Source organism: Melozone crissalis, unplaced genomic scaffold (genome assembly GCF_028551555.1).
Source record: "Melozone crissalis strain CALT ecotype California unplaced genomic scaffold, PUWL_Pcris_2 ptg000132l_1, whole genome shotgun sequence".
Taxonomy (NCBI): domain Eukaryota; kingdom Metazoa; phylum Chordata; class Aves; order Passeriformes; family Passerellidae; genus Melozone; species Melozone crissalis.
Window position 1 is genome coordinate 1,493,602 of NW_026535905.1, and position 27,451 is coordinate 1,521,052.

A 27,451-nucleotide genomic window follows, 5' to 3' on the forward strand; every position below is an offset into this window, starting at 1 on the left:
TGCTTTGCCCAGCACACTGAAATCCTTACACAATTCAAAGGTAACCTCCAATTCGAGGAGATTTTGTGTGGCTGGTGAACAATGTCTAAAATGATCCCAGCTCCACCTTATCTGGTCAAAACAAGGATGACCCAAGAGGAGAACCTACAGTGGTGGCCTGAAATTGCCAGGGTTTTTATCCTACTCCTTCCACTGCCTCAGGCAGGCTCTGGGAGTGCAGGCTGATTGCATTTCCCCACACGCTTCAGTTCACTTCTAGCACAGATTTTGTTCCAGCAGAGAGCCTTCCCAGCATCTCTCCAGCAGACAGGGAAAACCCCACCAAAAGGGTATTTTTAGGAGCTGTTTCCTCCTATCAATCTGAAGAGCAAGTGGCATTTCCCTATCATTAGCCCAGCAAAAATAGAAAGCACGAGGCACCACAGTGTCAGACCTCTCACTTCCATGAAGAACTGAGGCCTGGGCTCTTCCACACTCGAGCTCAGATTGCAAAGATGAAACCAAGAAACCCCAACAGCACCACAAAACCATTTATATGCTCCTATGAACTTGGAGAGATCTAAGTTCAAAGCAGCACTAAAGCAAAAATCAAACTGACTCCTTCCTCTCCTCACTGTGCAGTCATTGTGATGTGGTGAGAAGGAAGATTCAGATCATCAAATCACCTGAAAATATTTTGTTGCATGATTTTTCAGCAGTGCAATGAGTCTGATTGGCCCAAAGAAGAGTGAGATGGCAGCAGACAGCCAGCCAGCAGCAGGGAAGGATGGGGGAGAGAAGGGCCTCCAAAACAAAACTCAATGGAAAATACCATTTTTATATGAAACAGCCTCTGCTGACAAATAGTTCTTTGTCCCAACACAAAGAGCATGCTTCAGGCATGAGTTGCTGAGACAGAATTTCCCCCGTGCAATTCCCTGCTCAAGATATGCTGCAGAAGCCAGTACTGCCTCCACGTGCCCTACCTGCTCTGGGGTTAAGATAAATCATTTCCAGCCATGTCCTTACCTAAATAACTTCTCCATTTCATGCACTGATCTACTCTTTTGCTGAGACAAACCCAAAACCTTCCTCCAGTCCCACTAAAGTGAGAGGGGCTGCACTGCTGGGACTCAGGCAGAACCACTCTTCTCCTCAAAGCCTCACCTGTGTTAACTGAGGCTCAGAAAACATTTGATAAAACATAATGTAGCTCTCATCAGGCCACAGTAATTGACACCCTAAATTTCAGCATGTAAATTAAGTTTTAAGAACTATGTCTCCCAAAAAAAAATCTTAAGTGTGGGGGGGGGGGAAAAATCCCAAATTTTTGTCAGTTTTCTTTCATGGGACATCAATGACATCCTAAAAGATGAAATGATAGAATAGAATAGAATAGAATAGAATAGATTGCATTTTAACTCTGAGATCAACTCAATACTGCGAAGATTATCCCCAGAAAACTGGAGTCAGGTTTATCAAACAATAATCACCTAAATTAAAAAAAAAAAAATCTCACCTCTTCCTAAAAGAACAGTGATTAAAAATAATTGATAAAGAAGTCATAATGGATGAACACACATATGCATTCACCCTGCTCCTTACTAAGCACAGCTCCTAACAGGAGATAATGGAAGCTGCTTTCAAATGAAATGTCTAAATGGGCCTAGAGCTTGTTTTCTCCAAACTCAGCCAGGCATTACTGCTGCCACAGCCACTTTCAATCAAGCTTTTGCTGCAAAGGAAAACAAAGGAAGAAGTTAAATCCATGGGAGATTTCCAATGAATACTTAAAAATCTTTTCATGGGACAGAGTGAGGGAACTCTGTACCAGCAATGACCTCAGAAATCTTGTGAGTTCACTCCATTTCAGGCTGTTCCCTCTCTCCCCTCGATTTTAATTAGCTAATTCAAGGCCTTGTATGGAGGAGGAAAGAGTAGTGCTTAAGCAGCAGAAAGTGCAGCTGAATTTGCTGTGCGCTCGGAATTTAACAGACAAACACCAAGATCCTTTTGGGAACTGTCATTTCCCACAGTGAAAGGTGGACACACGGCCACTGGGAGCCTTTCGAAGGACCAGGGGCACAGAGAGTGTCTGCTCATACCAAGAACTGCTGAGATTTGTGTGCCACCCTGCACCTTCCATGGGGAGAGCTGTCCCCACGCAGATCTGTGCCTGTGCACACTCACACACAGCACACACCCCAGGCATTCTCCCTGTGTGCCTGTTTCTCCCCCACAAGCTGCTTTCACCAGCCTGAGGAACAAAGCCAGCAGCTGAAAGATCCAGCAAAAGTGCCTTGTTACACAGAAGAAAGAGATACTTTAACTCAGCTGTCAATAAGTTTTGCCCATTTACATGTGTGCGGAACACTTTGAATAAATTACGTTTCCAGGATTTAGCTCCACGACAGTGGCCTGACAAAAGGGGACTTACAGCTCCAGGGGAGAGGAGGGGGACAAGGGGGAAACACATTCTGCACAAGACAAAATCCCTTCCAGAACCATGAGGGCAAACTGGGTTGGCATTTTCCTTTGATGAGCACAGCTTTTACATCACTTGTAATCTATTTTCAGCCACATTTTCTGCATTTGCATCCAGCACAGTCACTTCCACATATGGTCTCTGTGGGGGTGAGGATGGGATGGCTTTGCTTTTTTAATTACAGACACAGCAAAAGTAAAAACAATGGGGGAACCATAGGGTGCTGCTGATGTCAGGTGGAGCTGTGCCCCTCAGGGCACCAATTTTACTTGGAGAGTGAAATCTGCTCTTCCAGCTTTTAGCAGAACCAGCAGCCAACAGAAGCACTTGCAAGACACTGGCTGGGGTTTGTACCTAATTTTAAATATGCACACAGGTGTCCCCAGGTGACTACTCTGAAGAAAATGTACCTGCGGGGAGTGAAAGAGAGGAGGATGCAACCTGTTACATCACCACTGGGCAGGAAAAGCAGCTTTCTCATGGACCAGTCCTCCTACACCAGGGGAATCACTTCTGCATCTTCCTGAGCATGACACCCTAAAGAGGAAAAACTCACTGGGGTAAAGCCAGTGGGATTATTATGAGAAAAATTGGGAAATTAAGTTTCCTGCTTATTGGGAGAAGACTACCAGATAGAAGAGCCTCACCTCTATCCTTGACTTGCCTGCAGGGAAATAATCATATAGAGAGGTGCTAGAATGGATTTAATCAAGCACAGGTTTGTGCCCCATAAGAGATCCAGCAGAAGGAGCTCCCGGCTCTGTGCCAGGCAGGACAGACCAGCCACCCCAATGGTACATGCTGATCCTCACATCCCTCAAATTGTAATGCCATGAAATAAAGCCTGGCCGCATTCCAGGACTGCACTGGTCACTGACTTTCATAAAAACAAGTGAAGTAAGATAGATCCGTGAGGCTGAAAGTCAGGCAGGTTCCCCACAAAAACAGCAACTGGAAATATCCCCAGCTGACAGGCTCCACTGGGCTTTGATGGCAGCAGCTTGGGATGGGCAGCCAGAAAGACCTAAAGACTACCCAAAACCTCCCTCCTCAAAGGCAGCAAACACGAATTCCTGACCTCCCTGATATGAAAACCAAATACACTGAAAGCAGGAGAAAAGGAAACCACCGACATCACAGCTTCGTGTTTAGTATCAATGGGAACACGCAGAACCTTTCCTCACTGCTTCAGACAAATGAGTGACTCATTCCCTTTGCAGCAGCAACCCTCACAGCCACTGCCAGCCAAAGAAACAACGTGGAAAAAAGAAAAACCCATGTCTATTAGGTGAGTTCTCTGCCCCCAGAACCCACCAGTGAATGGTGCTTGACAAATGATCCTGCAAATTTCTCACAGTCCAAAATACCCTCTCTGCAATTACCACCTGGAGCCAGTAAAAACCACTGCCAGAAGCGTGCTGATTTCCATGCTCTTAATCTTATCTGTGGAAGAGGATCCAGGGCATCAACTTCACTGGTGTTTCCAGGAAGAGGAGCCCTAATCAAGCATTTCTGCCCATGAATAACAGACAAGGAATGTCTCCACTTGGCCAGCAGTAGCCTGTGAAAAATTAAAAAAACATTGTAAAATCGGCTTTGGAAGCAGGGAGAGCTGAGGGGTGACTGCTGTCTTATCTCCACCAGCCCAGATGCTGGAAGGGCAAGGCTGGCCCACAGACACTCATTCTGAGACAGCCTGACCAAATGCACCACAGAATGGGTCTACGATGCTGGGTGGCCATCACCCAAAATGGGGTTTCTGCTAACAGGTGTTTGGCTTTTTGTCTTTAACAGAATTGTAATAATCACTGATTTTCTCAAAGCTTCAGCTGCTGTGCAATGCAGAAGTTACAGCAAAAAACACCCATGTTGTTCAGAGAACTCTGAACATGCACCAGAAACAGTCAAGTGGATCAGGTATGAACCTGAGACTAACCAGACCCTTTAGCTCTGGAAGGCACCAAATGGGCCAGATTGACTTTTACTAGAGAATACCCCTGAAAAAGGAAAGCAAATGTTAACAAGTCCTTTTTCATGCCAGCTGGGTCTGCTCATTCCCAACCAAACCTCCCAATCCTGCATGCTTAGCAGAGAGTGCTGCATCTGCCAGGAGCAATTACTGATGCTGGAGTGCCTGCTCCTAAGCAGGTAAAATCACTTCCAAGGCACATGGGCATGCAGGTTTAGCCATGGCACTTTCTTAGAGACCTGAGCACAGCAAAGGGTCAGCAGTTCTCTCTGGAAGGCTGTGTTGATATCTGCTGCAAGATAACACAGCCTGAAGGCAAAGGAACTTTCTTATTTTCTAGGATCGTTATCAGTTGTTATTGTAAGCAGAGCAGTACTTTGTCAAATGCCCCTTCGTTCTGACCTCCCCATGGGCAGGACCCACTAAGATCTCAGGGAATGTGAAATAATCATTAATACAGTCTCTGGCAGTGCTAATAAATCATACAGCTCAACGTCTTTTAACAAAGCCATAAAACTCTACCAAAGACACATCAATAAACTGCACACTGGAGAACCATTCCACCCCCAGCCTCTTCCCTCGCATTCCAAAACTGCAGAAAAGCAGCAGTGACGTTGGCTCCATCCTCTAATCCCCAAATCCCTCAATTACACCAAGGGAGCTGTAGATAACACAGATTTAAAGACCCAAAAGGAAGCTTCTTTCAGAGGTAGAAGAAAGGTGTTGTATCAACAATCCTGGGTAATGGATTCATTTACTGTGACACTTCTCCCTGTGCAGACAGACAGGCAACACAATGTCTACAGACATTATGCCTCCCATTCAGAGAGGAGTTTGGTGGTACCTGAGCCTTCTGCAACGAGCTGAATCTCATGCCATAAGGAAAGGTTTTGCCTGTGTAAGGAAATGGGCTGGCTCACATACTAATCCTTCAAACTCTCACTGAAGCCTGAGGGTAAATTCACATATATTGGCTTTAAATTAGCCTTTCCTTTTCCACTTGGAAGAAGCCATTCCTGATTGACACCAGAACGTGCTCAAAACCAGATCCCATCAGCCCCCCTTCACCTCTAACTTCAGACACACAGAGCAGAGGCACCTGAGGGGTCTCTCATCTCTCTTTACAGAAGGAAAATGTGCTTTTAGGGTTTTAGGGCATGAAGCATCTCAATCTCACACAGATAAAGATAAAGAGTGGGACAAACAAATCCTGTTCTGCAGCACAGCAGGGGCTGGATAAGCTTTTTTCCCCATTGTCAAAGGGACCACTGGGGCTCTGCACGGAGCAGTCTCTGCTGGTGGCTTTTTCCAACTGCTGCCACAATTGGATGCCCCCTTTCATGGCAGTGGGACTCCAGGCCATGGTGTCCACCCTTTGCAGCTCACTTGAAGCAGGAGCTGCTCTATCAGCCCTGCATCAGGCCATGGTGAAGGCCACCAAGTCCTCTGCGTGCGTCACCAGCCTTGTCAGCAAGGGCAGCACTAACCCAGAGAGGAAAGTTTTGCTTCCAGCTCCCGATCCACCACCCACAACTCCTCCTCCTGGATCCAGCTACAGTCCCTCTGTTAGGACTCTAAAAAAACAAAAAAAAGTTGTTTTCAGGGTCACTGTGAAATGATGTTGTTTTCAGCAAGCGGAACTGCCTGAACCTAATTTACTGTACATCCTGTCTGTACTTGACAATGAAAACACCACGCAAAGCTGCAGGTCAGACCTCTGAGCCCCTCCTGCTCGCGATGCTAATTCCTGCATGCTGATGAGAAAGCCCCAAGGGCTATCAATCCTTCCCTCCCTGGGGTATAAACTGATCACCAAGAGGAAGGAAAACCACCTCTTCCCTTAAATACATATAGTATTACACACACAGGAGCAAGGAGCCTGTGTGTGAAACTTGCACACTCAGCTGCTTTGTGGGGAGTGACCAAAACATTTCATAGGAACACAGAGCAATGTTCTTGGATGTTTGACTGCAATGTGTCCTCAGGCACACCTGGCAGGGAAGAGCTGGGGCTCTGGGTGAGAGTGACTGAGGATATTAAGCAGCTATGGAGTGAGATAGAGCTCATCCAGCTCTAAAAACTCATTGGAGGGCAAAAAGCTCAGCGGGAATTGCCCATTATTTTAACCTGTAGGCTTTAATTACTGGCACTGCATGCAGATATGCATGAGCTATATATGACTATGGCAGCATCACCATTGGCTATTCCAGGAACTTAAACATGGCCAGGACTCAGCTCTTGGGCACATCTAAATTGAGCTGTCAAACTCCCATTGCAGCCTGCAGAGAGATGGTCAATACTGGCTCAATGCCCTACTTACCAACATCTCCATCAGCTTTGAGGGCAGCTCAGACACCAACACATAAATGAGATTTTATCCATGAGCTGAGCACTTCTCATGGTGCAGGGCAGCATTCCCATGCCTGGTGGGGTGAGCCCCATGGAGAGCACAGAGGGGTCCTCTGCAGCCCCTTCCCCACTTGTAGCCACCTCCTCACAATGCAGAGGCTCCCTGCCCACCCACAGGCTCAAGGCAGCAGCACAGCTGGATCAGAAGATCATCTGCAGAGCTGCAGCTGCCATGGGATCAGCTCCACCTGAGCAGGAGCACGGGGAGGGAGCCCAGCCCGAGGGTTCCTCTGGGCTGTCCTGATGCTCCCTGCAGGCAGAAGGCACCATGAGAGGGCAGGCAGCGAGGGGAGCCCTGTGGGCAGGCAGGAGTTTTCAGAAATGCCTTTTCATTCTCACTAAATCCTCTATCCAAACCTCTCCCTTTTGCTAAAAGTCTTTGCAAACACCAGCAAAACCTTTCCCGTTAATCTTTCTCCATCTGGCTAAAACAACACAGACTGTCTGTCTCCAGGGAAGGCTGTCACAGGATATGGGGGAGGAATCTATCATTTGTAATGTACGGAAATATAACTTACATCTATCAAAGGCATTTGCTGCAAAAAAAAACAAATATGCAGCAGAGATTGGGAGGCCAAAGCCTCACTGCCTTCAAGCTACTGTGCTCAGCAATGGTGTGAGCAACAGCCTGAGCAAACCCAATTAATTTGACTTGTAGATTGCATAGATTAGCAACTGTGTTCCAGTGGTAAATCCCACAAGGAGCCCCTCTTGCTTACATTTCTGTACAGCTCCTCATTTGTTACCTGAATATGTAAAGGCACCTATCTAAATCCCTTCCATTTCTTTACTGCCAGGCATGCAGCCCTGGCTTCCAACAGCACCTTCCCACCAGGACCTGTCCAGATCTCTGCACATTTTAGTTCTGAAAACTCTCTAGTGTCCGTGTCAGGAATATAAGCAAAAACCTTGACCCTGAGGCACTGAGGGGCTCAACAGAGCTGTTTACAGCAGTCTGGAAAACAACTGAACTGTCTGCAGGACACTATTTCTGATGGGCTTCCCTGTAGCCACCAGCCATGCCAGGGCTTCTGCACCCTCCAACACCTCTGGCTTGATCCAAATTTAACATTCAAAGGGTTCAGATTCAAATGTGAGACCCTCTGCATGATAACAGCCCAAAAGAGGGCCATCTAAGCAAACAGAAACACCTCAGTCTGAAAACTGGAAAATGGTGTATGACCTACTGTTAGAGTGAAAATTATTCTTTCAGCTTTATGAGCAGTTATCTCTCAAGTAAAAATGCCTGATGAAGAAATATACAGTAAGCTGCATGTGATTCTAGTAACATTTGTTTAAAGCCAGAGATGTCCCTTTAAAATTAGGTCTGTGAAGTTGCAAAAAAAAACCAAACCAAAACAAACAAACCAGTGAGGACAGAGGGGTAGTGAGAGCTTTTTTCCTAGTTTTTTAGTACTCTATCTACTAAAGAAACATGTTCTGCTGGTTAAAATAAGAAAAGCAAGATTCTACTGATATTGACTGGATTTCAATATTTCTAAAAACACGAGCACTTCATAAATACACTGAAATATTCTGTCATCGCCAGACAGAACATGCCAGTTTTCTATAAATATAGACATCTGGCAGTGGTTTCTTCTACTGCTATATATTTCTGGTGTGAAGAATGCTATTTTGTAAGCAAACGCATGTTGGAAATTAATTTCATATGGGACAGGTTACATTAAAGAGCAAGAAGGATTTGCTGGGCAGAAGCACGTAACAAAACCAGTGTTCCCAACCAGTGCTGCTGACCCTCTCTGTGAGGTTGCCCTCACAACACTGTTGGCATAAAATATGTTCCTCCAAGCAGTGCTGTGAAGCTTAATTAAAGCATGCCCACAAATTGCATTGAAATTTGAAAAGGGCACTTATTTTGGCATTGTAATTCCAGCCATGGTGAAACAGCACTGACAGAACTATGAATATTAAATATCAGCAAGCAAGAGCCTGCTTGGTACAAACCACCTGAGGGGTACCACAAGCAACAGCCAGGTATATAAAACCCAGTGCTGCAGGGCTATGCCATGACTTTTAGTCTTTCCTTTTTTTTTTTCTTTTTTTAATAGGATTTCCAGTCATATCTATGTCCTAATCTGACCCATGGTACAACCATCCACAGAGTTGCATCAGACAGAGGGCAGGGAGAAATTCCTTCTTGTGAGGGTAGTGAAGCAATGGAACATGTTCCACATCTCTGGAAGTGCTCAAGGTCAAGCTGAGGAAGGTGTCCCTGCTTGATTTTTAAGGAGATTTTCTTTAAGGTTATTTTTAAGGAGTCTTCCAACCCAAACCAGTCCAGGATTCTATGATTCCACAAAACTGGGGACACACAGGGTCATTACAAAGAGGTGAGGATAGGGGGAACACCTCACTTCACTAAGGGCTCAGCTGGGCTGAAAATGGACCCCAATATCTCACTCCAAGGGTGACAGAAAATCTCTGTGTAAGGGCATGGGCTGTGTTTTCTATCCACATCTGCTTTGCTCTATGAACTGCCTATAACAAAGTTATTAGCATCAGCAGATAGATCAATTTCTGACTGGAAAATTTTCCCTTCTGGTTAACGTAAGCCAAGCATAAACACTCCCTCAGAGGTTAACAAAAGCCAGCAGCCCAAACAGGGACAACTCTGCAAGAAAAGGGGAGTGGGAGTCAGGGGGAAGTTGAAAAGACAATTAATCACAGGTTTTCATACACCTTAACACATTCCTGCCAGTGATCAGGCATTTAGTGACTCTGTATTGCTCCTCACCCCCTTTAAACCCTGTTTGGGGGAAATATTTTCCAAGCGGAGACACCACAACAGATCCCAGAGCCATCCCTGGCATCCAGCCCCCACTGTCCACCTTCCCCACTCCCTTCAGTAAACACCACTAATTCCCCAGCTCCATCAGACCTTTTTTTCCCTTCCAAATCAGCCTAAAAGCATTTCGGTACCAAAGACAAAAAGAAAAGCAGGGAGGACCCACTAAACCACAGAGTCTCCAGACAGCTCTCAGCGCCTGTCAAAGGCTTGCTAAAAAATCCAAATAAAGACAAACACAAGCAGCCTTGATATCTTGTGTTATCTTTGCAGGCTGGCTGCTGCCTTATCAGCTCTGACAGAACCCAGCATTTAAGAAAAATTCAGTAGTCTTTGGGTGGAAGTTAGTTCCTAAAAAAACACGCAGCCAAATTGCTGGAAGTTGGTACAAGAGGAGAGGGTGAGTGGGTAAGAGACAATCTGAAAGGCTCCACTATGGTCTTGCTGTTCCCTCCCAGGAAATACACTGCCATGTAAGATTTTCAATTATTTAATCCATAATTCACCCTGTACATTTCACATCCACTGCACAGGCCAAGAGCTACAAGGGTGAACAATGGCTCCAAATGCTGCTTGCTCACATTAGGAATGAGAATGGAACGGAGTCAGGATAGAATCCAGGCAAAGCCAGCAGCTCTTCATAGCAGGTTGATCAGAAGAAATGGATGAAGCTCATCAGAAATGGATGAAGATCTTCTGATCATAACTAATGTTGGTCTTAATGTGCCACTGCCCTGATGGGGAAGATAAAGATGTTTTGTCCTCATTATCACTTACAAAAAAGATGCTCTCTTTTTGGATAAAGTCTCTGTGGGAGGATTTGGATGTTAAGAGCACTTTTTTCATGAAAAGCAAAAGTTGTGTTTGCTCTCACACATACCTCACTGTGCACTGTGCGTTTTGGCAGCCCACTCACACAGGGGCTGGACTTTTCCTATGCAAAGGCATGAAGGTCCTGCTCTTGAAAAAGTTATAAAATAGTTATAAAACACCTTTGCTTGACGTTAATTGATGGGTAGAGCGAGTTAGCGAGAGAGGAGCTGTCTCAAAGCCAAGGGCTGCTTTTCAGAGTCTCATTTGTAATGTGACAGGGGGAACAGCTGGGGGAAGGAATCAGCCTCCTGTCAACCCCAGAGGGAAGGACAGACAGACAGACATTCCCTGGGGAGCTGCCCTGGCGTTACAAGCCCCTCTGACAGAGGGTGAGTGGCTCTCTGCCTCTGACCTGACCCTTTCTCCCCCACAGAGTCCTCACAAGTCTTCCTAAACAGCCAGCAAAACCTGAAGTGACACAGCTGGGCTCCCAAAATAACCCCTTTTCTTTATTTTATTTTCAATTTTTGCCCAAGATAATGCTGCAGGGGAGGCAGAGGAACAAAGCAAAGGGAACTGCAAGAGTGGAAGGTCCTCAGCAAGTATTTCTTTGAACACAAGAAATCTCCAGGTGTTTGAAGTACGTCCCCAAACACTTGGGAAAATGGTATCTGAGAACAGAGACTTCTCCAGTTGCAAAAGTGCATTGAAATCCTTGGGTTTGGACCTCCCCTTGTGTGCCTCCAGCGTTGTGCTACATGGGTTCAGTGGATCCAAACTGGGATGAATTCAAATAGATGTGTCATACACTGTTTTCCGTGTTTTATTTGACTTTAATTACTTCTTAGCAGAACTGCTGTTTGAAAAAAAATCTTTCTCAATTGAGGGTGTTGGTTCTGCCTAGGGCTGCTTGGCCCTTTTCCACTGAAATGCCCTTTCAACAGCCACCAGAAGCCTTTGCAAGGAAAATGAAATCTTTTGGAAGATCTCTTTTTCTGTGACTGTGTGAAAATTTGCCTCTCTCAACTCTCTTTCTTTCTCCCAGATTTTGGTTGTTATTTCCACCTTTTCTAGAAGGTGGAAACCCATGGTGGGCTCCAGCAGGATGTGGAGCAACACCTGGCAGCAGTCAGACCTTGCTGGTAGCATGGATGAAGACACTTTGATGATGAAGAGGATGATAATAACAGTAATAATGCCTGAATAATCTGTGTATTTCTCTTTTTTTCATTCCAGGACTTTTGATGGTTGTTTCTATATAAAATAAGCATTGTGTAATGCCATCTCTCCCTGAAGTCAATGGCGCCTTGTGCCCAACAGAGAGGGGACAACTGAACCTGCAGCTCACACACATGTGCCACAGTGGGTGCTCAGTGCAAGGCTCCAGCCTGTGCACGAACAAATGCTCTCATCTGCTTCACCCTGGGCACTGAAACAAGCTCTGGGGGCAGAACCTTGGCCTGGTGGGTCTGTATTGCAGCAGCAGCAAGAAATCCCTATCAGGGCAACATCTGCTTTGTACAGGGTGCAGAGGTACCCCACCATTCTGGGGGGTACATGGTAAATAAAGCTCAGCTGGCCAGTGGCTCTGCTTTTGGAGGGGCTCTTTGTAAAGGGTAAAACAAAGTAAAACAAAGCCTCTCTCCAAAGAGCTGCTGCATTTAACACTGCAGCTGTCTGAGTTCAACAGCCCTCACCACAATGCTTTGGTGCAATGGGGACTTGCAGGCACTAACCCCAATCTAAATAATAATAATAATAATAATAATAATAATAATAATAATAATAATATCACACCAGCTATAATAACACCTTTGCCTTATGCTGTGTTCATCGTACCAACCAAAACCCCTGCTCACTTGCTGACCTGCTCTCTGACAGCAATATTAAATACCTCAGATGTTGCAGTCCTCCTCAAGCTCTACTTTAATAGTAAATACCCTCCAACACATGCCACGGACACAAGGCCCTGAGTCAGTTTTAATACTGTGTTAATTACAGCAAAAAAACCCTGCTCAAATAATTTGCAGCATTTTTCATCTGCCTCAAACAATTTTCTGGGTTTGCACTTTGGGGTTATTTTGCACTTTATACTATCTGCCTTACTCCTGTAGAGGTAAAAGGGAATGCACCTGTAAGTACGCAAATAAAAATACCCAAATCAAAATGCCATTAAAATTCACTCAGGGTTACTCCTTGCTGCTGTTATTTCAGTTAGTGTTTGACAACTAAGCTGCTCCCTTTTTTTCTTTCAAACACTTGTCTCAGTGAAAGTCTGATGATGTTTTTCCTTCTGGAGAAAGAAACCCCAGAGATGTATTTTCAACCTCCCGGCTCAGTGTTTCCCAGATATTTTGAATAAGGCAGGGACTGTTGCCAAGATTCACATTTTCCCCAGATCACCACACAGCCTCACACTCTCAGTTTGAAGCCATCACAGATGCAGGGATGGACCCTGGATTGGTTTTTATTGCCCTGTTCCTCTTGTCCTTCTTGCAGCTTGTGAGCCAGCGTGGGAACCTACACTTGTCCCTCCTCCATTGCCCAAGAGGGACCCATTGTCCAGGTATGAGAAGGTTTGGCAGATTTTAAAGCATATTTAAGAAAAAAAACCCTTTTTCTGCCAATAGGTAGAGTTATGGAGTACCAGGTTCTGCTTTTCACACCTGTACCTGAGTTTAGTCTTCCAAGGCAGAGTAAGCCCAGCAGCCTTCATATGGATACTGATATATACACCAGGATCTTCCCCCCTTTCCAAAAAACTGGATCTAGAGGCAAAAGCCACAGCTTCTCCAGGGTGCTGGGTCATGTTTCAGAAGGTTGGACATGTGTCAATCACCCCTGGACATGCAGAACTCCTGCACCATGTCTCACTGGTCAACATTAACATCCCCTTCCAGAAATGCCCTAAAATTGTTGTTGGTGCAGCCCTGCAGCGTTACCTGTTTAGCCTGCTGGCTCTCTTCTTCTCCCTGGAAAAATATTTTCAACCAAAGGGAGTATTTTGGCCAAGTTATTTTCTCTGCCTTATTTCTGCAAGCTGCTGAAGCGGTGCCAGTAGTCAGAAGTTTTGTAGAGACAAAGCCAAGCTAGAGGAGAAACTTCTGGGTGACATCCCACATTCACCTTGGCTCCAGGGTGGATACACACTGTGCCTGGACCACAGGGAACACCTGCAGCACTGTTTGCAGCCACCTTTGCTGCCCACTGTGCTTCTCATGGAGCAGCTCCTCCCTTGCAGCAGGCAATGCCATGGGCAGGCCAGCAAACACTGAGAGGATTAACTCACCATTTCCCATTTCCCCAAAATGACCATTCTGCCTCAGAAGGCAAAAGCAGAGACAGAAGAAGGAAGGTATCACCCATTTCCCTGTAAAATCCCTGCAAATTTCAGAGGATCATTGAGATAAACAGAAAATGGTTCAATGCAGAGTGTGAAAGATGCAATCTCCCAGTGCAGAATCCCAGCGATATGCTACCCCTGAGCTGAACCAAGAGCCAAACATGACTTTTCAGGCTTCACACTCACTGCCCCCAGGCTATGTTACATTTTGCCCTGTGGACCTTGATGCATCTGAGATTCCTAAAGAGTCATTTTGTAAATGTTCCCATAAATATCCAGTCCTTCAAAGTACTGAGCCTTCCTGCCATAAGTGGGAACAGAAGAAAGGACTTGCTGCCTGTAAGGACACCGAGATATTCCACAAGCTCAGCCCATGCTCCTCTAAGAATTTAAACCATCACATCTTTTTCCAGGTTGGCTCCCTGCCCGTGTTTCCTCCCCAAAACATCCAGAGCAAGGTCAGAGGAGCTCTCCCCCTGGCACAAGGGAGTTGCCAGGCTGGGAGCAGAGGAGGACAAGGACAGGCCAGCGATGGGGTCAGGTTCAGCCATCCCCAGCTGCCACGAAGTCACACCTGAGAGGGATTTACTGCCAGGATCTGAGTGGCTGCAGTCAGGAAAAGGAAGGGGGGTCCTGTTTGTGCATCTAATGACCCAACTTAGCAGGACAGGAACCAAGTGCTTGACCTTTCCCAGCATCATGTGAAGCAAATGCTCCATATGACACGGCTCCAGCATTATCTACCAGGCACAGGTGCATGACTGCAATTGGAAATGAGCAGCATTTCACACATAACAGCACCTTTCAACCCAACTCAGCCCATCCAAAACCACTCTGAGACTCAATTACCATTTTCTTCCCTCCCAGCCTTGCCAGCTCGAGCAGCACCAAATAATTCCCCATGAAGTCTCACAGCTGTTATTTGAAAATTAAACTGGAAGTCACAACACCTCTCTGCACGCTGGTAGATCTTACACTTGGCATTTGGTTTATCCCAACACCATTCCTCACCCCCAGCCCTAAACCAACTTCCGTGGAGAACAATGCTGCTGGTTTGTGTCCACAAGAGATTTATTCCCCCCATTTCCAGCAGCTCACAATGCCCACACCTTCAAGGGGCAGTAGCTGCTTGCAGCAAAGGGTTTCCTTCTGGTTTGTGGAAAGAAAAGGCTGCCCTCTATAATCAGGGTATTGTTCTCCCTAAATGGAGCCAGACTCTGTAAACAAGCTGCTCTGCACAGGCTGGGAGGGTGAATGCCAGCGTGTGTATACATACAGGCAGGGAATGTGTCCTGCTCTGAACAACAGTGAATTATGGTAATTCATTTCCTCTGCCTAAACAGTGCTAATAAGCTTCGGGAAAGGAGGAGGAAAAAGTAAACAAGAGTCCATTACAAAAAGGTGAGGGGGAGAGGTAACCAAATAACTCCACCAATGTCTCCTCTGGGGAAGGGCACCCACAGCTCAGACGGGCTGCACACAGCCCTCCCTCCGTCCTGCTGGGGGTGGAAATGTGACAGCAACAATTTCTTTCCTTTCTTTCCGAAGGTTTCAGCCAGTTTTCACGAGTTCAGCCTTGTGAAATGGGAAATGAGCCCCCACCAGTGCCCTGATCCACAGCAACTGCATCCCTGGGGGCTTTGCACTGCATGTGATGTGAGTGCTCCAGCGACCAAGCCAACACGAAGAGTCAGAGCCTATTTGTGATTTTCTAACAGGAAAATCAGTTCACTAAGCAAACTGCCATGCTTTGACTCAAAACCCTGATTAGCACAGTTTGAAAACAGGGCAGCATACTGTTCTGGGAATTAACTTGCTTGACCCCTAGTCTATAATGGCACTCAAATAATCTGTGAGTCAGACCAAGTTGAAAAACTCTTGGAAGACCACACTGAAAGAATTTACTGGATTTATTGGATTTTCTTGGATAAATGAAAAATAAGCTTCGAACTCCACTTAGTCTGTGGCCTTCAGAAAGACAAGCTTTTTCTCCTGACAGTATCTAGAAGAGGAAGACTGCCTATGCTGAGCAGCATTTTTTGGATCTCTTTTTAACGTACTGGAAACTCTCAATAAATAGTCATAATTATTGCTATGGTCTATTGCTATGATTACTTTAGAGCAGCACCCTTGCAGTAGCTTTCTTCTTTGGTATTGATGGGAAAGTAAGGGACAGATTCCTAACCCTGTGAATCCACAATCCTCCTCCAAACAGGAATACTCAAGGGGAGGAAGAGCCCTGAATTTAACTTCAATTTAAATATCCAAAGGCTACTTTTCCAATTGCATACAAGGACTACTAGTCTGATGTTTCCACTGATCTTTCAAGGAGAAGAATAAATCTGTGTAAATCACCATCACAAAATACTGCTTGAAATCCTCCAAACCCTCTGGCCTACTCCTGTTTGAGCAGGCAGGAAATCGGGAAAAGCATTCAGCCTTAGGAATACAAGCAGGACTTTGCTCTGGTCTAGATAAAACACTGACCCATCCCCACCTCATGAATTCTGCAGCTCCTGAGCAAAATGCTCTCACCAGCCTCCTCTGCTCCTTTGTGTCTCAGAAACAACAGCTGTGTGCTCAGAGCAAACACCTTCAGAGAGCAAACCCAGCAATCAGCTCTCCCAAGCCACTTCCCTGCATATGCAGACATCTCCCTGACAGGTTCATGATTCCTTGTCAATCAAACAAGGCAAAGCAAACACCTGCTCACTGTCCTGGCCGTGACTAAGCTGAAAGTTTCACTCTCATTAGCCCTTAATGAAATTAGCCCTGGCAATACTGCATTTCTGATTGGCTGGGAATGGCAGGGAGGAGGAAAGATACTCATCAGCTCTGATCTGTTATTCTGGTTTTATATTAACTATTGCAGATCATGATGAACCCTCCCATGGCGTGGTGCCACCCTGCACAGAACTGAAACTCAGCCTGGTCCTGTGAGGCTCCAGTTTCTGCTCTCTGGTAGGATTATATATTTAAATCCTACTCACACCTACTCAGCCACAACTCACTGAACCTAAAGGGACTATCACCTTTGTAATCCAACCCTGAACATTAAAATATCAAATGACTTATCAGAGCATGGAGCCTGATCTCCACATGCTGGAGGAGCTGTCAACTCCTCCCCAGTTTTTCCATTTCAAACAGCCCAAAATTACATTAAACACTTCCCAGTGTTACTTGTCAGGATAAAGAGATGCTGATATTGCCACCAAAATGTTGTGTTAGTCTGCAGAAGAACAGGGAAGATTTAGATTCCCCCAGAAGGTGAGCAAGGTGTCTCACAGCACCCTCTGTGTGAAGGGTATCCACACCCTGCAGGAGTTAGAGCCACCAGTTTAATGCTGACTGGTCAGTGCCAAACAAGCATCCTCCCTCCCTTCCACAGAGTCTGGAGTATCCCTGGGGAGATATTCCACAGCGTTCAGAGGTTCATCCTGTTACTCATTAACCCTCCCATCCTTGACACGCACTTCACACACCTGTAGCTCATGTGGCACTTGCCATGGCTTAGCCAGCAGCTACAGATGTGTTACAGATCTGTGCTAACAGATCTGAGAGCAATCACAGAGAAAAATGACTTCCTCTGTGACTCCAGCTCACACAAATCCATTAGAGAGGAAGGAGGAGGGAAAGAAACCTGCTCACAGAGCTCCAGCATCTGCAGCTGCCTAACTCCAGTGCTTTGGCTTGAACAGCTTTCCCTTTTCCCTTCTTTGTGGTTGATTTGGCCTTGCCCCATTCAGCTCTGCCTAGAACAAAGGAGATTAAACATCCACACACAGCAATAGTAAAGCACTGCACAATGCAAGCATCCTTTTTACATTACAAGGCTTTTACTCAGAGTCACACACTGGCCAAAAGCCAGTGAAGTCTCACACCTGTATGTGGGGGCACCTGGGAGGGCACAAGAGGTGAGAGAGCCACAGCACAGACCTGGGAAAGCTGCATCCCAACATCCCCTTCAGTCACACACTGCCTGCTCGAGATCCTCTCCCTGGCACCAGCAGGCCTCAAGAGCAGGGCTACACCAATTAATCTGGAGTAAATGTTATCTTGGAGGTTGGCTAACGCATTTCCCACCACGTTCCTCTCCAGCTTTTTTCCTTTCCCATATCCTGGGCAGAACTAACAATCCCAAGGCTACCACAGAGATGTTGTGCCAGTCCACATTAATACCTCATTCTTAAGGTTATCAGTTTGGGGGTATGTGGAACAAACCTAGCAAGGAGAATAGGAATTTTTAAAAATTCCTGTTGCACAAATTAAGTCCACATTTCTTTATTTGTCTGCTGTTCCTGCGTTTTTATCTGACAGGCACAAATACTGACAGCTCCTAAAATACCCACACAAGCCAATGCCACCCAAGTGGCATCTAGGGTATGACACCTCTGGCATTACTCACTTGACAGGGTATCCAAAACTGTGTGAATCTCTCATGAAATAAATTTACCACCTATGAGAAGAAATTATTTTGTGTCCCATCAAGCTGGAAACCACTTGTAGAGAGGCTGAGCACAGAGGTGCAGCCATCCTGAGAAACATTAACCTGCTCCAAGGAGCCTCTGTTCCCAATTTACATTTTTCTTCTTTCCTTAGTGAAGCTCAAAGTGAGTTTGAACACTTAATGGAAGAAGTAGCCTGGAGTTATTGGCTGAATTTCTTTGTGAAAATTGGAGTGGCTGGGATGAAATAACAACACCAGGTTCCTTGCAGAGACGCTGTGTCTCTGCTGTGATACCAGGGGGACACTGAGCGATCAGAGGAACCAACCCAACTCCACACAGCCCAGGTTTATTTCACTGGGAATGGGAGGGAAAAAAAAAATCGGAGATGGGAATGGATTTAGCAACAAACAGCATACACTCACTTATTTAATAACAGGCAATTTTTTGAGCCCATCCAGACCCAGAACACTGCCCACAGGATGGCTCTCTGTCTTTGGGGATAAACTCTCTGCAGCAACCCAAAGTTTAAACAGAAAATTTTCAAATTGTTTTCACTCCTGGCAGTGCATGCTCCACCCATCAGCCAGAGCTGGCAGTCAGTAGCAGCAAAATGTGCTTTTCTAGAATAAAAAATGTGAGTGCAAGCCATGCAGCCAAGCAGGTGAGTGGCACACTGAGCCCACATCCCCTCTGCTGTCGCACAGGAGGTGGTATCACAGATAATACGAGTAAGTCACCCTTCAGGGAGGGATCCAAAGCCTGTGGGAGTGAGTAGGAGTCACAGCACCAACACTCTCAGGCTCTGAATCAGGCCCTGACCTGTCACAACTGGCATGGGCTGCACCTGCCTATCTCATACGACAGCAGGACAGCACTATCTGATTAATCAAACTTGCTTTTGGAAATATTTTTCTTTTACCACAGTTGCTATGACAGAGCAGCAGATTGAACAGACTTGCATCAGACAGAGGTGTTTGCAACTGCTGTATTCCCACTGGCTCCACTCTCGAAAAGTCCCTTATATGACCAAAAATGTTTCACCTTGCTGCACAAGATTAGAACAGGTAAACACAGCTAAATAGGTATGGGGGCGTTATTACCAGAGAAAGCTCCAAGTAAAGGCTGATTACAGACAAAAAGACAAGGAACAGAAATCCAAATTAAATGTTCCAAACAATATCAAATGCATTTTAGCGTGAGCAGCCCACCAGAAAATACAGGAAGAGGTCAGATGAAAGACAAATTACTTGAAACAAGACAAAATGAGGAGGGTAATGAAAGAAATGTGAGAAAATAGCATTTCCACCAACTCCTGTAATGCTGGGATACATTTGCACAGATCCTTTTGGCAGCTTGGTTTTACAAGTCACTGCAGACACAAGTAGGAGCTGCACATCTTAGGAAAATCAGCTGCACCAGTTCAAATCTCACTGGATAAATAAAGCTATGACTAAAGGTTGTTGGGTTTCTTTTAATTCAACCTAGGTGCAAGAGGATCTCTGCATTGTTATTTTCCACCTTCAATGGAAATTTTTATCTCTCCCAGTAATTAATCTAAAAATGCACAGGCAGACTACTACATGGAATTCACAGTATTCCGTGATGAGTGATGTGCACCCAGATGTATCAGCGTCACTTATGGTGAGACAGACACTCAAAAAGGAATTATCAGAGAGGATATTGGAAAAGATCAGCTCTATCAGCCAATTCATGTCAAATGAAAAACTTCACCTTTAGTTAATAAATTGGCACTAATGGCCCCAAATCTTGAAAAAGGAGTTCCTACTTGTTAGCAAGTGTCACTTCTTTCTCAATTTCAAATTATATTTTTTTCCTGAAAAATACACTTTCCTGTAATATCTCAAGCCCCACCTCATGGCATATGAAAGTTGCTTCTGTGGCTAAGACTCAGGCTTTGGAGTCCAGCCTTTGCTGCATGCAAGTTCATCCCAGCAAAGAGACATTTTGATTTGCTGCTTGCGTCTTTTAATGAAGGTCAAAGAAACATATGGACTTGGAAAACAGAGTTATAAAAACTTTAGGGAAAATCTAGATGTATTTCAGCAATTTGCTGAGTTTTGTAATATTCCTAATTAAAAACAAATAAAATCAACCCTAATTTTCCAGTATGACGCACATTGAATTTTATGTTTAAACTCCGCCACAATTTAAAGCGGCCGACGGCCTCAGAAGAAGGGAGGAACCAGCGTTTAAAAAAATAACCAGGATTTTCTTAGCTCTTCATGTTGACTCTAGGTACAAGTCATGCTGACAGATTATTAATGAGCAAGTTCCCCAAGAGCAATGTACAAAAAAATGCCCCAAATTTCTCCAGAAGATGTGCTGTGACTTCCATAAAATCTGAATCAGGCTGTTAGATCTGAACATGCTTCTCTTTCACAAGCGAGAAATTACCTAATCGTTCTATCTGGTAACAACCACTCAACAAGAATAAAGGTGTAAAATAGAAGCCAGTAACCATCTCTGTCACATTACCATCATTTATATTTTCTGTGCTTACTGAAGGACTCTTATAAACCCTAAAGTTACAGAATGGGAATTCTGTTCATCAGAACGAAGAACTCAACTTACAAGAAATAAAAAAAAAAACACCTCTAGCAACCAATTCCCTTTTCTTCAATATTAAGAGAAGCCAAAATGGCACATAACATTATTTCTGCACGAAACCATGGAATGTTGATGCGGCCCAATCAGCAAATTCCCTGTGAAGCAGACACCAAGCAGGTTTGCAAGCCCAGGTCGCTCAGAGAAGTGCCAGAACAGAAAGCAATTAAGGTCCCGTTCTTCCCCTCCCTACGCAATGCACCGAAAATGAAATCAACATCCAAACTAATTAGTTTCCAGCAGAATATCAGTTTACTTGCTAACAGGAGGGTGGTTACTGCTCTTACCAAAAACTTCTAAACAAACCATGCAAAATCTTGCTCAAGCCACGGGACCAAGCCAGGCACATCCCAACGTTACCATATACGGTCACCAAGGCGAATATGATGGCAACTTGACAGATTTGGAACAAATATTGCGTTGTCGGTCACTGAGATAACGCAGGCAGGAAAATATCAGATTGTATTACCTGTGTCCAGCTGGAGGTGTGGCGTGGCAGGAGCTACATTGCTGCAGGACATAGTCACTAAAGGTTAGTGACCCAGGACGGCATTAATCCCTGCAGAGGAGAGCCAGCACAGGACACTGAAGACTTTTATGCCCAGTATGGGGCTGCTTGGAGGGAGCAGGAATGGAATAACAGCAGGGATGAGCTGCTGGACCTGCACTGCTATCCCAGGTGCAGAGCAGACATTATCTGCCGAGGCTGAGAACCAAGCTGAAGCTGCCAGGCTGAAGCCCCATGCTCAGCTGGAAGGCACAGTCCCTCTTAGAAAACCACAGCGCACAGGTTTGGTTCTCCAAGAGTGGGTTTAGAGCACACAGATGTTCTAGTCTTCAGCCACAAGGGAAAGAAGGGGCTTGGATATCTACCAAGATAGCTCCCGAGGAAGATTTTTTGGTACAGGAGATCCCTAGCCTGGAATAAGATTGGCCACTGAGAATTATTCCAGACTAAGTTTTTTGGAAGGGTTATTCCAGTGCATTTACAGGTGTACACAAGACCTTAGTCAAAGATTTTCAACCTCAAAAGCATTGGTTCAAACACAGGCAGAGATACCTCACCCCTAATCCCTTCAAACACAGTTCTACCACCTGTAGCTCCAAAATCAGACCTGCTCTCTGTTTTCCTGGGATACTTCAGACGTACTCCCTCTTTCTTAAGAGTTTATCTTGGTTTGCTAAGATATTCCCTTTTTGACAGTGTCTTCTACATCAGTGATGAGATCCATTGGTGGGACAGATCCAGCAGGCACAGATCCGACCCTGGAAAAACGCCCCTTTTTGCTGGGAGGTGGGAAAAAAAACCCTGCTGGCTAAACCCAATCAGTCATTCCTGCAGGGCCCTTCGCCTTAAAAGGTGTCACCTAAATAAAGATGTAAAAATAATACAACGCAACATTTAATGCAAGATTGCAGCTGAGCATTCAACTGTCAGGAAATATCAAAGCTGGAGTGCGTGGGCAACTTAACTCTGCCCCCTGGTGCAGATGCACCACGGCACAGCCCTTCCCCAAGCACGGGCTCAGCATTCAGTCAGCTCCAAATTAACCCCCCGATTACAGCACAACCTACGTTTGCCTAAAATGAAAAGAAAAGAAGCACCATCACTTTCCCAGAGCACCTCCTCAGCCACTTCCTCACTTGATGGCCAGCCAGCAAGCGCCTGTTGAACTTCTGATGCCTCGGATCAGGAGGTGCCGGCACACTTCAGGCCACGCGTGTCTAACCCGCAGTCAGCACACAGGTATGAAATGCTGCTTGGCCAAAGCAAAGAGCCCTTCCTCCTCCAGAGGAGAGCCTCACGACCTCAGGCTGAGATTTGGCCGAAGGACTGCCTATAAAACCTGAGCGACTGCGGCAGGTAACGCTCACACATCCCCAGCGGCCAAAGCCCTCGGACGAGGCGTTCAGAAAAACTCTGCAGGCACACGAAAAGCCTGGCACGTTTTTCCAAGAACCTGAAATTATCCCAGTGTAAACACCTAACAATTGGAGATATCTGTCAGCACAAAGTTTCAAAGTTCTGGGAAGTGTCTCATCTCTGCTCACAAGTTTGATCTTCCATCTACGTCCTTCACTATCAAAAATGTTCTCCTTCTTAAGGAGGTCTAAAGCAGGACTTAAATGTCAGAATTTTGTCTCTGTTTTCACAGCAATGACTCCTTTTCCTTCTCTGCCTCCCCTCTCTTAAAGCAGCACACGAATGAATGACATTTTTCATGGGTTTGGCCCTGGCTTTTAACCTCTATTTCTTGTTCATTTTAAACAACCAGAACCATCTCTCCATACACTTACAGCATGGGTCTTTCCAGCTCTGAAAAGTGTTCAAATAATCCAATTACCAATATGATCCTATCAAAGTTATATTTAAAAGACCTTTCCACAAGAAAAATAATGATGTCCTGAAATTACTGCTGTTAATTTTCTGTCACTTCTTCACATGACAACAGCCCACAGTGCTTCTCTTTCCAGGGGCAGTAAGTGTAAGAGCAAGACAATTGCAAACCAAATTTAAACACGGTCAGCCAGTAAAGGAGCCGATACTCAGCTCACATCAGAGACAAGAATCTTTTTGTCTTCTCCTGCCCACTTCAGATCTTTTCCGGAACTCCACCAACTTCTCAGGTCCATTGCAATAAAATACATCCATGAAGTCATCTTAATTCCCACACTGCTGCCCATCGCCCACAACTTAAACTGAGTCTCCATTGTAAGCCTTGCCTGGAATTCAGACTTGAAGGAATTACAGCCTATATACTGTTTTCTTTTTCATTCAGCTTCCAGCCAAATCATTTTATAGTGCTTTTGCCTCCATAAAATATTTGCTTGAGAGCCAATGCCAAAAAGAAAAAAAAAAAAGCAGTGCACTAAACCAAACTTGAGTTTTCAGAGTAATTCTCCCCCTCTCCTTTCCCACCCTCACCCCCAAGATTTATTTTTGGCAAGTTACAGCCCAAGTGAAGGGCAAGTTTAAACCTTTTAATTTGGAAGTCCTTCACACTGGACGACTTCAAGGTTTTACAACAATTCACAAAACTCTGAGACTGTTGGGAATTGCAGCTGGAGCAATCTGCATCCTAAAGTTGTACCCCTGTTCTCCTGGAACAATGCAGCCCCTACTTTGTGACCAGAGGCGGGGGAGCTGAAATCCTGGACTCCCATTCAGGCTTTCCAAGGACAGCACCCACCACGGTACAGCACAGGCAAAGTGCAGGAAGCGCCACCGCTCCTTGCACTCTGATCCCAGAGCTTTGCTAACAGCACCTTGCCATAAAGAAACTTCTTTTTCTTCCTACCCCCATCATTCCCAGGTCAATGTATTTCAATTTGCCTCTGGAAGGGTAACCTGTTTATTGAAATCTGATCAACTGCTGGAGCCTCGGCGCTAAAATACGCTCTCGCTGTTGGGAACTGTCATTTGTCTGTCACCGGGGCGGTTAATGGATGTGTTTGTTTAGTTTGTAAGTGGGAATACACAGGGCAGGGGCTGGAGGGATTACAGGAGGGGAGAGGTATTTCTGATCCACAGAGGAATGCAGTTGCTTTTCTTTAAAATTGTCTGTGTATTTTTACACAGGCACCAGAAAAGCCCCTGGAAGTTCACCTGTGCCTGACAGACCTCAGCACAGCCGCGGCGACCGCGCTCCATCCCAAACGCTGCCCCACACCTCGCAGGTAAGGAGGGGCACACGTGGGCACGAGCCTGGATCTCTGTGCAGATAAAAAACGTGCAGGGGACGAGTCCCTGCTGACAGCAACTCCCCTGGGGGGTCCCTCCAGGTGTTAGCAGAGCCCACGGAGCAGAGGGAAGGGACAGAGCCACAGGGCGAGCGCACCAAGCGCGGTCCCCTTACCTCGCGCTGAGTCCGAAAACGCAATTATCCCTGCCAAAAGGAGCGCCAGCTGCAATTCCATTTTGAAAACCAGATCCCGCCGTATCGCACAGGCTACTGTCCTCTCAGACCTGGAGGCTGGAAAAAGGAGAGCAAAATAGTTACTGGGGGGAAAAAAACCCTGAACAACCCTCAACTTTGCGGAGTTTTAACTCCTATTGAGAAGACTGGCAAGAAGAAACAGCAAATGAAACAGCAACGTACTTGTAATTCATTCCTTGGTGCTCAGTGAGTAAAACTTTGCCCTCCTCTCTGCTTTAGACTGATATAAATCAAGAACCCACTGAGGCCAGTAAGCTCCTCTAAGTTTACAGTTAATGCATAATTCTTTAGTATCCTGTACAGAACCAGTCTGGAAGGCAAACAAAACGCTAGCAAGTGGCCATAAAACAAGATTTCAGGTTAACAATTTGCGGAGGAACTTGGTGGAAGGGGGAGGAGGAATGTTACCTCTCCCATCAGCAGCCCAGAAAACTTTGTGTTGCTGCTCCAGTGCCCCTCAGCCAGGCTCCGCTCTGGGTACGCGCCTTGCTCCACTCCGAGACTTCTCTGTACAGCACTGATTCCTCCTTTCCTCCTCTTCCCCCACCCATCCCCGGCACCGTCTCCCCACCGACAGCCCCACTTGTTTCCGTGGGCTCCAGAGGTGCGTCCCAAAGCGCAACCGCACTCAATTACCCAGATTCTTGAAGATGCCTTCGCTGCGATACGCACTCCCGGGGAAGATCAGGTTTACATTAATTACACCCCATTCTCCTGCTAAAACTCTCACTCTCTAAACACCGTCTGGATTCCTCACCCTTGTAAACTCCCCGCTTTAAACGCCCCGTGCCCCCAGGACACACAACAACCCGCGCACAGCATCCAGCCCGGCGAGCGCGGCCGCTCCGCCGCTCGCTGCGCCGATCGCGGCAGCGGGGCCGCCGGGGCTGCCCGGGGCTCGGCGCTAACGGGAGATTCACCGCCGGCACCGGGGTCGGGAAGGGAGGGAGGGACGAGCGGGGGGACACCCGGCGCGATGCCAGCTGGTGCTGCCCCGGGGCTCGCAGCTGTGCGGGACACGGGCGGTGCGGTGTCCCGGTGCGGTGTCCCGGTGCGGTGTCCCGGTGCGGGCACACTTACCTCGGCTGCTGCGGGCTCTAACACCGCGCGCTGGAGCCCATCCGCGCCGCTCGCCGCCTCATGCCCTCCGCGGCCACGGCGCCCCGCGGGCGCTCCGCCGCCGGCCTCTACCTCATGCCCCCCTCCCCGGGGCGGCGGGGCTGCCCGGGCTGCGCTCCCCACGGAGCGGCTCTGCCCCTTCACCGGCTTTTAACAACCTCCCCCCTTCGCCCCCGATTTTTTTTTCCACTCGGGAGTCACGGGCGAGGAGGTCAGGGAAAGGGGGAAACCTTGTAAATTTTTTTTTCCTGCTTTCCGGGCCGGGCTGAGCGTGTGTGTGCGGGGAGGGACAGCGGGGACCTGCCAGAGCCTGCGGGGCTCCGCGCCGCGGGATGCCCGGTGATGCCGTCCGGCGGCTGGCCCAGCCGGAATCCCGTTTAAGGAGCGAGGGGAGGAGGGGAAAGGGGCTGGGGAAGGGGAGGGGAGGGGGGGGAGAGCCGGGGAGAGAGAGAGAACCCGGCGATAAAGCAACTTTCCCTGCAGGGCTTTGTGGCGGCGGGGGCCGAGCCGCCGCGGAGGGAGGCGGTGCGGGGCCGGCCCGCTGCAAACTTCGCACCAATCCCCGGAGCCCCGGCAGCCCCCGCCCTCCGCCGGGCCCGCTCCCCTTAACCCTTTGCGGGCGGCGCGGAGCGCCGGGAGCGGGCAGCGCGTCCGCAGCCGAGCGCGGCGGGGCCGACACCGCCGTGCCCGAGCGCTGCCCTGCCCGCAGCCCGGAACCGCAGCGGCGGTGCAGACCCCGAGCCCACAGCCCGGAACCCACAGCGCCCCTCTGATGCAGACCCCGAGCCCGCAGCCCGGAACCCACAGCGCCCCTCTGATGCAGACCCCGAGCCCACAGCCCGGAACCCACTGCGCCCCTCTCTCTGCCCCGGCCCTGGGAGCCCACCGCGCACGCTGCCCCGCTCTGATCTCTCTGCTCGGATGCAAATGATGCCAGAAAGAAGCTGGCCTGAACTAAACTAAACCAAGCGGAAAATAAACTGTGGAGATGTCAGTTCCTTATATTAACTGTTACAGTTATTTATTGTTTACTTTGAAGCGCGACTCGGCTGATGCATCCGCTCTTACAGCAAATCACTCTTCATACAGGATCAAAACCAACCTGGCAGAATTCGCCAAACAGACTAAACAAACGACAAGAAAAAATACTGCCTCAATGGCTAAACTTTCTGTATCTCAAAAGAAATATCATTACTGTTGATGTTATAGTTTCTTAGATCTCTTACTTGATATGCCCCAGCATGAAGACCTCCTTGAAAACTAAGTTGTCTCAGTACTAGTTCAATGTGATAGGCACCAGGAGAACACCTAAACCCAAGCCAAGAATTAGTTTGAACATCTGTCTTATCTGTTTTGTTAGGATTATGAAATCACACCCTCTATTTTTATTGTTATTACTAAATATTTTTACTGAGTGGTTCCTGACAACATCAAATCTTGATGCACAAAATCAGTGTGAGAAACATGTAAGACTAAACATATAAACCCCTTGAGCCAGAAACAGAGCGGCTGACAGC

The 27,451-nt window shown here is 46.9% G+C and overlaps 1 protein-coding gene across 1 annotated transcript in view; it reads right to left on the reverse strand.

Moving 5' to 3' along the window:
• The window catches only part of FGFRL1 (fibroblast growth factor receptor like 1), a 167,014-nt gene extending 140,761 nt beyond the window's left edge, over positions 1 to 26,253 (reverse strand). The window contains exons 1-2 of the mRNA XM_054293232.1: positions 25,896 to 26,253; positions 24,735 to 24,844 (exon numbers count right to left, since the gene is read on the reverse strand). Of these exons, the coding sequence (XP_054149207.1) occupies positions 24,735 to 24,795 (61 nt within the window). The 5' untranslated portion in view covers positions 24,796 to 24,844; positions 25,896 to 26,253. The remainder of the gene's footprint in view (positions 1 to 24,734; positions 24,845 to 25,895) is intronic.
• Positions 26,254 to 27,451: the final 1,198 nt, after the last annotated feature.